At 33.8% G+C, this 12,534-nt stretch overlaps 2 protein-coding genes across 3 annotated transcripts in view; one reads left to right on the plus strand and one right to left on the minus strand.

Moving 5' to 3' along the window:
- Positions 1–7,596, plus strand: part of LOC138942909 (uncharacterized) — a 57,854-nt gene extending 50,258 nt beyond the window's left edge. The window contains exon 2 of the mRNA XM_070313382.1: positions 4,421–7,596. Coding sequence (XP_070169483.1) covers positions 4,421–4,675 — 255 coding nt within the window. The 3' untranslated portion in view covers positions 4,676–7,596. The remainder of the gene's footprint in view (positions 1–4,420) is intronic.
- A 567-nt stretch (positions 7,597–8,163) lies between these two features.
- LOC138942895 (threonylcarbamoyladenosine tRNA methylthiotransferase) lies at positions 8,164–10,972 on the minus strand. 2 transcript variants are annotated; one of them, XM_070313366.1, is made up of 3 exons: positions 10,912–10,972; positions 10,225–10,828; positions 8,164–9,527 (listed from the first exon to the last, which is right to left on the minus strand). In XM_070313366.1, exons 2-3 carry the CDS (start codon positions 10,623–10,625, stop codon positions 8,303–8,305), a joined length of 1,626 nt encoding a protein of 541 aa, XP_070169467.1. In that variant the 5' UTR covers positions 10,626–10,828; positions 10,912–10,972; the 3' UTR covers positions 8,164–8,302. The 2 variants fall into 2 exon arrangements, with proteins under 2 accessions (XP_070169467.1, XP_070169466.1); XM_070313365.1 differs by having other exon boundaries at positions 10,225–10,930.
- Positions 10,973–12,534: the final 1,562 nt, after the last annotated feature.

Genomic DNA, 12,534 nt, shown 5'->3' on the forward strand with positions numbered 1-12,534 from the left:
AAACTTTCTGCTTCAAGGTTCCTTGCATATGTAAACACTTGATATTATTCTTTACGGTGCCAATCAATTCAAGAGAGCAATTAAGAGACCGAATCATAGATGCAGTGCACCAAATATCACTAGAACAATGTTTAGCTGCAATTAATGAGGTCAGTGCTAGATGTAATACTTGCATTGCTGCAAGAGGGCAATATTTTGAACAATATCTGCATTAAATAGATGATAACATAAATAAAATGTAAATAAATAAGTAAAAAAATGAAAACTGTTTTTTTTTGTTTTTGCGATTTTCTCCAAAATGGAGCAAAAACGAGCAAATCTCTAAAGGATTTTCTGTTACCTCTATTAAGCTAGCAGGACCAAATCAGCAGAATCAAACTAGACCTATCAGATTATTTAGTACCCATTTTGTACTAATTTGTACCACTAATAATAATTTTGTACCTTGTGCCATTTCCAAAAAAACCGTAGCACGGCTACTATCAAATTAAGCTAGCAGGACCAAACCAAAATAAAACGAAAAGATAAAAATAAGACCAGAAATTGAAAGAGCTGAATTTGTACTAATTTGTATTACCCAAATAAACTCAATATATTTAGCCCTTATGTTTAAAACAACCCCCAATTGAATGTAGCCCTATTAAGCTCAAGAGTAAAGTATTCTTTTCAATCAGCAGAATCGCTATCTTATACACTCGACGCGGCATAATTTGTACCGCTAAAATATGAAATTTTAAATTTTGTACCCCCGCCGTTCCTTCGAAAACTATCCCCGATCCCTCTCAGTCTCAAGAATAAAGTACTTTTCATCACGATCAGAAACAATCGCTACATGTACACACAACGCGACATAATTTGTACCATCAAAATCTAAAGTTTCAGATTTTGTACCCCCGCCGTTCCTTCGAAAACTACCCTCGACCCCTATCCGTCTCAAGAATAAAGTACCTTTCACTCGCCCATCAATCGCTACGATTGATTCTACTCGTGGAGAAAGGTACTTTACTCTTGAGACGGATAGAGGTCGGGGGTAGTTTTCGAAGGAACGGCGGGGGTACAAAATTTGAAACTTTACATTTTGGCGGTACAAATTATGCCGCGTCGAGTGTATAAGTAGCGATTGATTCTGCTGATTGGAAAGAGTACTTTACTCTTGAGCTTAACAGCGCTAAATTCAATTGGGGGTTATTTTAAGCATAAGGGCTAAATATATTGAGTTTATTTGGGTGGTACAAATTAGTACAAATTCAGCCATTTCAATTTCAAAACAGCAATGTTGTAAATTTTTCTCTCAGTTATCTTTTTATAAAGTATAAGAAATATATATTTTTATAACAGTAAAAAAAATCGAAGCTTGTATTCAATGCTGCATGGATTTTTTTACGTACGATAGTTATATTTACTTATTAGCGATGCGTAATGAGACATTTGCAAAAATACAAAATAAATAACATGACAATTATTTAAGAATAATGCACTAACTCTCTTTTTTCTCTTACTTTTTTTCTCACATAATAATTGACAATATTTTTATTTATATTGTTCCAATTTAAAAAGTCAAAATTTTATTTATTATTACTAAGTTTTAATGCTATAAACTTGAATATTATCAGCAAACGTTGTGATTATAATTTTATATAATTTCTTCTTTCTGCTATGTGTTATCTTTATGTTCCTTAATATCTATTAATTCTACAATTGCGCGTTTTTTTCTTATTAAAATTACAAGTTGACGCACTATAACGTCAATGAACTGACAAGAGAAAGAAATGCACGCTTGCGTTTCTCTCACATTATCTACCTTCATGCAAATCTTCAGCCTGAAGGTTATATGATAGACCTGCTTATCAAAGTTCTAAGAAAGGCTTCAAAAGTATCGACTGCCGCCGGACAATCATGTTGCCAGTTTGTCAACTTTATATAATTGTACTTTATGTATACTGTCAATGACACATCCCGCGTATACATATATATATTTATTCTTGAGCAATAATTATACTAGCAATAAAATGTGCAACTTTAAAAATCTATATATATTTAATATCTGTATATACTCTTAATGAATAGAAATATGAAAGATAAGAGATATTATAAAAAATTATATTAAGTTTATTGTAGTTAAGTAATTTGTAGAATAAACTTATAAAGTATAAAATAAATTTATAAGGAAGATAATATTTTTCTTATCACAACTTTATGAAAAAGAATCTTTATTAATTTACTAAAAAACTAGAATATTATTTATGTTTGATGTATTATTTATACATATAGAATATGAGAAAAATCATCGATTTAATATATTATTAATTTTTCAATTCTTAACATCGAAAACGAAATCTTTATTCTAGATTTTTGATTTATTTTTATATCTATGAAAATTTATCCTCTTCCATGTTTGTACTTTGATTTTCCCCGCTTTCTGTATATTTATTCTAATTTACAAAGCATTTATAATTTTTGGAAAATTAATTTAAGTTTCTAAAATATACAAATCGAGAAAAAAGATTTCGTATGAAAAATTAATGTTAGAGATTCGCTTTTTACATTTCGTGCTTCTTCATTTTAATCGTTATGTCTTATTTAAACGTCATATCGTGTGTTGATGCATGCGTCAATACATCTTTTGCTTCGCATTGACATAATAAGTCATCTATTGATGAGCAGGTACACATTGATGCAGCTAATCTCATTAATTATAATATAGCGTGACTTTCTACAGAAGATTTTAGTCAACGATCTTAGATTATAAGCTTTTCTGTCATTTTAGATTAAAGGACATTTAAATCGTTAAATTCACATATAAAAATTAAGATTTACTATATATCACTGATATTAAAAAATGCAATAAGTAAGCGCTACTTAGAAATATTACAATATTTTTTCGACAAATGCCTTTTTTGGAAGAAACATATTCGGATAAATTCTTAACATTTCTACATCAGCATCGTAGGGTAATGTAAAAAATACATTTAATACATGTATATCAGATTCTACTTTATCTATCATCGATTTATATCGATATATATAATATATCTTTACTCTGTAGATACGTATATCGAAATACGGCTAAAAAAATTTAATGATTTCTATCTTATTCGTGATTAAAATTATTAATTTGTGAATTATTATTATTATTGTCACATATTGTAAGAAATAAATAGAATTTAGTCGGATTATGATTGATATAAGAATAGCTTAAGAAAAAATATAAGTGAAAAGTGTATTTCTTGAAAAATGTGTAATATAATATATATATATATAATAAAAGAAAAGATATATATATATATATATATATATATATATATATATATATATATATGTATGTATGTATGTATGCATGTATGTGCGCGCGCGCGTGCGTGAGCGCGCGCACGTGTGCGTACAGGGTATCCGGCGTCAATCGCATCACCGGTCATGTGCAGGTAGAGCAGATGAAATCGAGAAGAAAAGTCCTTTACCATTTTTTTTCTATAACACTTAATAAAAAAGTTATTATTGAGTAAAGTCTGGCCAATCAGCGCCGATTTTTAGTCGGGCGCACGTCGGTGAACCGCGCGCCTGACAGTGTGCGTGGTTGTACACTTCACAGCGCGCGACTCACCGACGTGCGTCCGACTAAAAATCGGCGCTGATTGGCCAGACTTTACTCAATAATATCTCCTTTATTAAGCGTTATACAAAAAAATGTTATAGGACTTTTCTGTTCAGTTTACTGTGCTCTGTCTACCCACTCACGAGCGTTGGCACAATCTTTACCGGACACTCTGTATATGTATATATAGGGTATCCGACGTCAATCGCATCACTGGTTGTGTGCAGGTAGAGCAGGTAAAACTGAACAGAAAAGTCCTGTATCATTTTTTTTCTATAACACTTAATAAAAGAGTTATTATTGAATAAAGTTTGGCCAATCAGCGCCAGCCTTTAGCCGGGCGCATCAGTGAGCCCCGCGCCGTGAAGTGTGTGCCGCCGCAACTACCAGGCGCGCGGCTCACCAAAAAGTCGGCGCTGATTGACCAGATTTTATTCAATAATAATTCCTTTTTTAAGTGTTATAGAAAAAAATGGTAAAGGACTTTTCTTCTCGATTTCATCTGCTTTACCTGCACACGACCGGTGATGCGATTGACGCCGGACACTCTGTATATACAAAACATTAAATTTTCAAGAAATTATCTGTTGTTCGCTTTTCTTAAAATTTTATACACATACATACAGTATATTTGGAAAAATATTACAAAATTTACAGGTTTCAAGATTAAAAAAAAATATATATTAATCGAGAATTTTTATATTAAAAATTATTAATTATATTATGTTCTATATACCGTGCTTATTATATAATACAACTATATATTATTTTATTCACCAATCTTTTACTTTATTTTTCTTTTAACCTGAAGTTTCTCTCTCATTTCAGGCTAGTCGTACGCTCGCAAGTGGCGAATATCTTCTACCATGTCCGAGATGCAGATTTCCCTGCCACGTGGACAGCGAGAAGAACGTGGGAACCTGCTCGAGGCAAGGCTGCTCCATCGAATTCTGCATCTCCTGCTCGTCGAAGCCGCATACGGGCCCGTGCAAAACGCCTTTATTGGCTACCCCGACGAAACGTAACAATAAACGTCTCATCGTCGGTTCGAGGCAGAGCAAGCGGAATCTGCGGCGATTATAAAACGACATCCTCGAATTTTACACCTTGATCGGGGGAGAGAAAAACTAGTCCAGTTACAGAGTCGCATCGACTCTATACCGAGAGGGAAATGTATATTATAGACGAAATGTGGTATATTGTAGACGTCGAGAATCAAAAGTAATTTTATACAGATACAATTAAACGTAAATTAATATTTAAGCGATTAATACTTCTTGTTAGCCCAATGATCGAACAGGAACTGGCACAATGACGACGTAATCTGCGCATCGAGATGAATTTGGTTGCATCACCCGTATGATTCATCAATAAATCTTTGCAGAGAAAGTGCCTTTCTGTAATATTTTATCTGAGGTGGCACGCACAAGCGCATTTCGTTGTCGTAAATTCCGCTTATACATGATTTTTAAGCGCTATAAAATTAGAGAACATCCTAATTTGCCTCATCCATTGACACTATATAGACTAATAATCGAACTATGATCTAAATCTCTGGAATGATGATAGCGGAGTAACCGAATCATCCTCCAGTCCTCCTCTTCTTCCTCGATCTGCGGAACAAACTTTACTCTGGATTCCGCAAAGAGACGTGCAGGGAACGAGCGAGAGAGAGAGAGAGAGAGAGAGAGATAAATAAAAGGGACGAGAAAACAAGGAATTAGCAGTTAAAGGAAGTTACCTGCGAAGAATGGAAAAAGGAAGAGAACGAGAATGCAAGAAGGGAAGAGAGAATTGAGAAACCATAAAAGCAACGGTCGTAAAACCCTGTAAGAGGGACCGGCGAAACACTTTGCACCGCCTGGATATTGCGCTTTTTACCCAGCGCTCTCTGTTCCATAATGAAATCGAGGAAAGTCGATCGCGGTTCCGCGCGCGTTTCTTGCGGCCGAAGTCCGTCCGCAGAAACCATTCTTCTCTCATTCTCTCTCTCTATCACGCGCACGCGGAATCATCCTGTAAAACACGGTAACTGCCGGGACGATCGTGGCGCGCGAATTCAACGTCCATCGGGACGTGATTCTCATTCATCTAACATCTTTCACGAGACGTTAGGAACGTACGAGATTTCAAAGTTCCCAATTTTTGAAGCGAAAAGGATATTTCGTTCCTTATTTGACTCTACTCCACGGTCGAACTATTTTAATGAATCCATAAAAGAATAGGACGGATTATGATAAAATCGATAATTATTTGAGAGATGATTCCAAGGCTGCGTTCTGATATTCATTGCCAATAGTGAAAATCTATGACATATGTAAACTGTAGAATTCCTGTATTGGCAGTGAATATCGGAACGCAGCCCAAGAAATATGTTCAGTGCACTGTTGTCTTTCGTGACATATAGAATGCTCATAGCGACAAATGAAACAATTAGCTTAAGAAATTATATATTTTTCTTAAAACTAATTTTCTAAATTTTGTAGCGTATTATTCTCGGTATCCTCTATTATAAATTTGTCTCTTCAATTCTTAATTACATAGATGTATAATTTGCAAATATCCACACATTCTTCTCTCTCTGATGCAACCTATATTTATCTGCACCTGATCGTTGGAGAAGTATTATCAAAATTGCACAGCAGTAGGAGAAACAGAAGGCTAAGTGCAAGGATGCGAAAGTATTAGTGTTAGAACAGAAAATAAATAAGAAAAGATCTTTCATCGGAAAAGATGGAGCGCACTCGATGATGACAATCATATAATCGACAAAAGAATTATCATTCCACAAATATGGTTGAAACATTCTAATATTCTCATCTTAAATTATTGAATAAGCTAATTGAAGATTTTATGCGGAAACGAGGAATTTAATGTTTATAAGAGAAAAAAACACTCCTCTCTTTGCTCCGTATTTCCTGACGTCAAATAGCCGGTACAAAGAATTATACCATTTGTGCCATGATTAAGTTTCCTTTCTCCCTCCTCCCCTGCGCCATAAGAATTGCCATATTTTAAAAACTGATATAATTATGAGAGAAAGAAAGATCGAGCGCGTTTCAGCATCTTTCATCCTCGAGTAAAGCCCTTAATGGGGTGCCATATTCTATTTTCGTTTTCTTTTGTTTGTATATTTTTCTTTTTTTAATTTTCCTTTTTAATTAAGTCTCTCTACATTTTTTCTTATCTTTTAAATAAGTGCTAGTTTATCTTATTTGTATTGTTGTTTCTGTACCGGTGCATATACGAAAAAAAGACTGTATGTAAATAATCGAGCAATCGAGTAATAGTAATATATTTCGTGTCAGTACCGAGAGCGCAAAGTCTCGTGATCGATATTTTATTTACGCTACATTCTTAAAACAATATAAAAAAATACGATTATTATATTATATAATTCAAATGATATTTCATAGATATCTCGTTTCATGGATGTGCTTCGAAAAGAAAAGATTAATGTAAGATAAATATTTTAGGCTAACATTGTTTCAGTAAAATTATCATTTATAATATAGTAAAACAAGCAACAAAAATCTTATCAATTGCTTTGCTAATGTCAAATAAATTTGCTTCATTAATGCTCTCTTTATGCTCTCTAAAAAAATAGATGTAGAAACATTTGTGTGTCTCCGATATTGGAAAATATTGATCACGAAATAATCCGAATGAGAAAATTTTATTAATAATATTATGATTTACATGTGATTACGCACGATTCACACACGCGCACAAAGATACTCATTAAAATCTTTTAAATTATTTATTTCCAATATTTTATATCATTACTCCTTTGAATCAAACTCGTTATTTGATATTTTAATTCGAAAACTCAAATATTATATTGCCCCGTTTTATTTTATATGTCATATTTTAAACTTAAACAATAATATACTTTTTAACTTATAATATACTGAATTTATCGCTTTGCAAGATTGTCTGTGTCACTAAAAAGTATTATTATAGCATTTTTATATAAGAAAAATCCGATTGTTTTGATATTAATCCATGATTACAACTTGCACAAGTTAATGCAATAAGAAGTTAAATATTTTTTTTTTATCTTTAATACTCAAAAATTATTTTGGCAATAATCCAATGCGTTTATTAGATTAAGCTATATTAAAAAAAAAAAGAAAAGAAATTGTTTAGTAAGGAGAAAGTGATACCAAATAAAATGCGTCATTGATAAGCAATAAGAAAAATCTCGATATTTTTATAAGAATGAACATATTTTAATAGTTAGTATATAGAGTTTTATAATATACTTGCTCGAAGTTATGTTATCAAACATGCAAAAATGCTCAATCTTTCCTGCATATTATTATTATATATCTTAAATTTGAAGAATTCCGAATCTTTTTGCGTGCTAGATATGATTCTAGAAAATATATATTTAGAGAGGTGTCCAAGAATTATTATAGTGAGTCTACATTAAATTAATTGAATATTGTAAGCCCCTTTCAGGGTAGGTTCCTGTATTGTCGATTAAATATAATATTTTCAGTATAAACTCGTGTCTTTTCATTACCCAAAGATGATTATAAGATTTATATCTACATTAAATAAATATTTTCGAAAATGTCTATTCGGACATAAAATTCCACATTTATTTCACATTGTGTATAATGTATTCAGTATATATAATCTCTATTTATGCATAATATCAGAATAAGTTATATATTTATTTATATTTCATATATTATCATATATTTAAGTTAAAAATTTCCATAATATCCTAACTATTACAGCAAAAAAAATTGCCGTAATCGTTGCTATTCCATATTTCGACGGCTTTGTCTTTTCTAGTGCTCTATGGAGGACTATTTCTCGCGATAGAGAAGATTTTAGTGCCGGGAATGCGCCTTCGCTAATTGGTTCCCCTTTCATGGAAAACTTTGTCGCTTCTATAATTTTCACGTCAACCATTTTTCCCATATACTTCTCCTTCATAGGAATCAACACCTGTTCGTAGAATTTGTTATGACCTACGTAATGCTGTTTATCGTGTGACACCTCTGTCACTAGCACTTTCTGCAACAGTCCCACTTTATGTTGGTACGGTTCGTACGATTGGAAAAATTCCGATAATCTTCTAGTCCTGGTCTTCACCTCTTGTGCGGGCACCTTTGGCATCCTAGCAGCGGGTGTGCCGGGCCGAGAGAAGAACTGATTGATGAAGAGGCTCGGAAACTTATATTTTTGGCAGAGTGTCATCGTCTGTTCGAAATCCGCTTCTGTTTCAGTGGGAAAGCCGCAAATAATATCCGTGGCGATGGTTAGACCTGGCACTCGATCGCTCAGGAAATTCACCGAGTGCTCGAAATCTGCGCATGTGTACTCCCGTTTCATATCGGCTAGCACCTGATCGCTGCCAGATTGCACCGGAATGTGCAGAAAACTGTAGACTTTGGGATGTCGCAAGATTTTGGCCATCTCGTCCAGATACTCGAGGATGTATGGTGGATTGGTCATGCCTACACGTATCATACAACCTTCCGGGATGACATCTATCAATTTCCATAACAGTTCCGGTAAACTGGAACCTATGTCTTTACCATAGGCACCTGTGTCTTCCGACGTGAGCCACAACTCGCACACGCCCTCTTCAAAGGCCTGTTTAGTTCGTTCAACTATTTCTTCTGGATGATAACTGCCTAATTCTCCTCGCGCGTGTTTTGTTTTACAGTAGGTACATTGATTCAAGCAACCTGTATTGATAGCTATGATCTCGATAAGTGGGTTACGTCGCACTTTTGGAAGACTCAGCGAAGCGCCACCCAACTTCTTACCAGAATTCTTTTTCTGATGTAAAAATCTCACTGTATTTCCTTTTAAGGTTTCCTCCACAACTTCCACTACTCGGTCAATCTGTTGTACTCCGATTATACTCAATCCTTGTAGGAAGGAAGATTTAGGAGCACCTTGTGGTACACATCTGTAAAAGATAAATAAAATTATATGTTTAAAACTGAATACAAATTAAAATTGTAAATATAAATTTCTATTAGGAATCTGATGTTGAGCAATACTTTTCGATATTTATACAAGATGAGACATCTAAAACAGGCCACCTGAATAACACGGTTGCTTTTGGCGATAGAAAAAAATACATTAGACCAATTTTGCACATACAAAAAAGCTATTGACATCTGATTATGTCCCCTTTGAAAATTGATCTGATGCATTTTTTTCTATTGCCAAAAGCAACCGATTTATTCAGGTGGTCTGTTTTAGATGCTACGTCCTCTATACTTGCTATATTATTAAATTGATTACTATTGATGCATATATGTATTCATGTATAGTTTTGTAAAATTCTTAAAATCAAAAAATAGAAACTGTCTAAAATGTTATATATTAATTTGCAATTAAGTAAAAATATCAGATCATATTTAACGAGATAATGTTATTTATTCTAATATATTATTAAATTAATACTAATATTTTGCCATTACACATTTCTGCACAATTGTTTAAAAAAATATATCTAAAGAAAAATAAATATCTAAAAGATTTTTTAGTTTAACTCTCTTAAGTAAAATATCTGTGGAATATCCACCTATATTTTTCTTTTATCTAAAATTTTTCAAAAATTAAATTCTTGCTCATCATACTTTCATGTGACAACATACCCAGCAACTACAATGTGCTTAGCCATCTTCTTGCCATGTTCAATTTCATTCCTAAACTGATCCTCCGCAGGATTCTTGACGGTGCACGAATTCAGAAGCCACAAGTCTGCTTTTAGCTTATCGTCAGACAAATTGTAACCATACAATGCCAGCTGTCCGGCCATATATTCAGTGTCCGAATTATTGTGCGTACAACCCCATGTTTTCACGTAGATGGTCTGCGTGCCGGGTATTACACTTGACAAGATAGGCGGCTGTGAAACTTCCTCCTGCGCTTGCTTTCTTCGTTTCGGTCGTATCGTAATATGTTTCCTCGAGCTATATCTTCCTTTAGGCATTATGTCTTGCGACGCGATTAAATCTTCGATGTCTTCGATAATGTCTTCGCATAGAGCAGGCATATTTGACAAATATAAAAATGATCACCAGGTTTTTTATTACGCTCTTTTTGAAAACGTTTCAAGAAATACTTAGAGGTTAAGTGCACGTGTACACTACGCGTCAAAGATTTGTTCCCTGAAGTAAGGGGGTACATAGAAGTACATCAATCTTCTTCTTCTTCTATGGCTGTTTGGGCATTAGATTCGCCCATACACCATTGTTTCTTATGGAAATAATAATAATAATAAGTATCCTCTTAGAAGAGGAGAAGGTCAAAAAAAAATAATGTCAAAACAAAGAACACACGCGTAACGTGTCAGAACACGTCCATACTCAAAGGCCGTAACGGAACTTAAGCGGAGAGCACACACTTTTTGCATAAGCGCATAATCATAAGCATAAGGAAATTGATTGGTCAATTTCCTAATGTGTAAGAAAATGGACCAATCAATTTCCTTATGCATAAGGAAAAGGACCGATCAAATTCCTTATGCTTATGATTATGCGCTAATGCAAAAGTGTGTGCTCCCCACTTTAGAAGTACATCAATGATCAATGGGCCTTGAATATAGGTATACTTAGGCTGCGGTCGAGAAGACACTAGAGATGCTTCGAAGCATTGCAGTAACCAATTAGAATAAAGAAATCTTTACTCTCTTTGCCCTGATTGGTCAATTAAACGCTTCAAAGTATTTCTAGCGTCTTTCCGACCGCAGCCTTAGAGAGCCTCCAGGAGAGAAAGGCTCCAACCGCCAACCGCCAACCCAACCAGCCTTTTCGTGATTGGCTGGCATAATATATTTGGTCATTGCGACGCCAGAGAGAAGCCTGAGAGAGGCAATGCCGGTGATTTTCGTGGGACGCTTTTTCTAGGCCGTAGAGCAGCGCCGTGCATCCACTTTTAGGAATTGGAAACACTTACCCACATCCACTTTTCGGTACTGTTGGTCATTTGGTTCATGTCCGTGCTAATATACATCCACTTTTCGATACTGTCGGTCATTTTGGTTCATGTCTATGCTAATACATCCACTTTTTGACTATGGTCCACACATTCTACATCCATAAATGATAGATAAGAAATACATTAAGCGTATACGAATTAATTAATAAATTTCGTTTTATTTTAGTTTCACGCAATATTTTTCGTTTTAACATATATACTATGCGCACGTTATACATATATGTTATTATTGAAACATTTTTTTATGCATATAATATGCATATAAAATGTTATTTTTGCGATAGATAAAGCAAAAAGAATAAAATTTTTAATAAACTACATTTTTTATTTGATCAAACCATTATAGAAAATAAAATAATCATTTCCAAATAATCTGTGTGTGTGTGTGTGTGTATGTGCGTGTGTGCGTGTGTGCGCGCGCGTGTGTGTGTAGTATAATACTTTTATAATTTTTATTAATTGTGTATGTGTCTTTTATATGTGTTTATATATATATGCACAATAAATTGTTTTGTATATAAATTGTAGAAAAAATGTGCAACAAAATTATTTCTTTCCTTTTTCTATTAGCTAAACAAAATCACAAGTGTATCAAGTATAAAAAATAATACTTTTTATTTTAAGAAGAAAAAAAGATCGCATAAGTTAAGGCAAATGTGTACCATAAATATCGATGTTAAGATATGTTTCAATTGTACGCAGTGGCTGAGACCCATATTAAGTTAGCCCCCCCAACGCCAAATTAAGTCAAATATATCAAATAATTTAGTGCTAATTATGTGCTAATTAGTTGCCGTAGTCCGAATTTTGTTGCTCAAACATGCTTAGCAGGAATTTACATTCAAAGTGAGGGGCGCTAGCTTGATATTAAGCCAACCCCCCCCCCCCCATAGTGAAAAAAATATATAGAATGCTCGAATCAAAAAATTAAATACACCAGAATTTGTTGCTATTTTGTTGCTCTA

Source organism: Polyergus mexicanus, unplaced genomic scaffold, assembly GCF_030449975.1.
Source record: "Polyergus mexicanus isolate NDT 795.1 unplaced genomic scaffold, iyPolMexi1.0 SCAF_24, whole genome shotgun sequence".
NCBI classification, from domain to species: Eukaryota; Metazoa; Arthropoda; class Insecta; order Hymenoptera; family Formicidae; genus Polyergus; species Polyergus mexicanus.

What these genes read in the sequence shown, in the direction of transcription:
- LOC138942895 (XM_070313366.1), bottom strand. Translation starts at nt 10,625, where the DNA reads ATGCCTGCTCTATGCGAAGACATTATCGAAGACATCGAAGATTTAATC. An exon ending in AAGCACATTGTAGTTGCTGG is followed by an intron (nt 9,528 to 10,224) that starts GTATGTTGTCAC and finishes TATCTTTTACAG; the next exon opens with ATGTGTACCACAAGGTGCTC.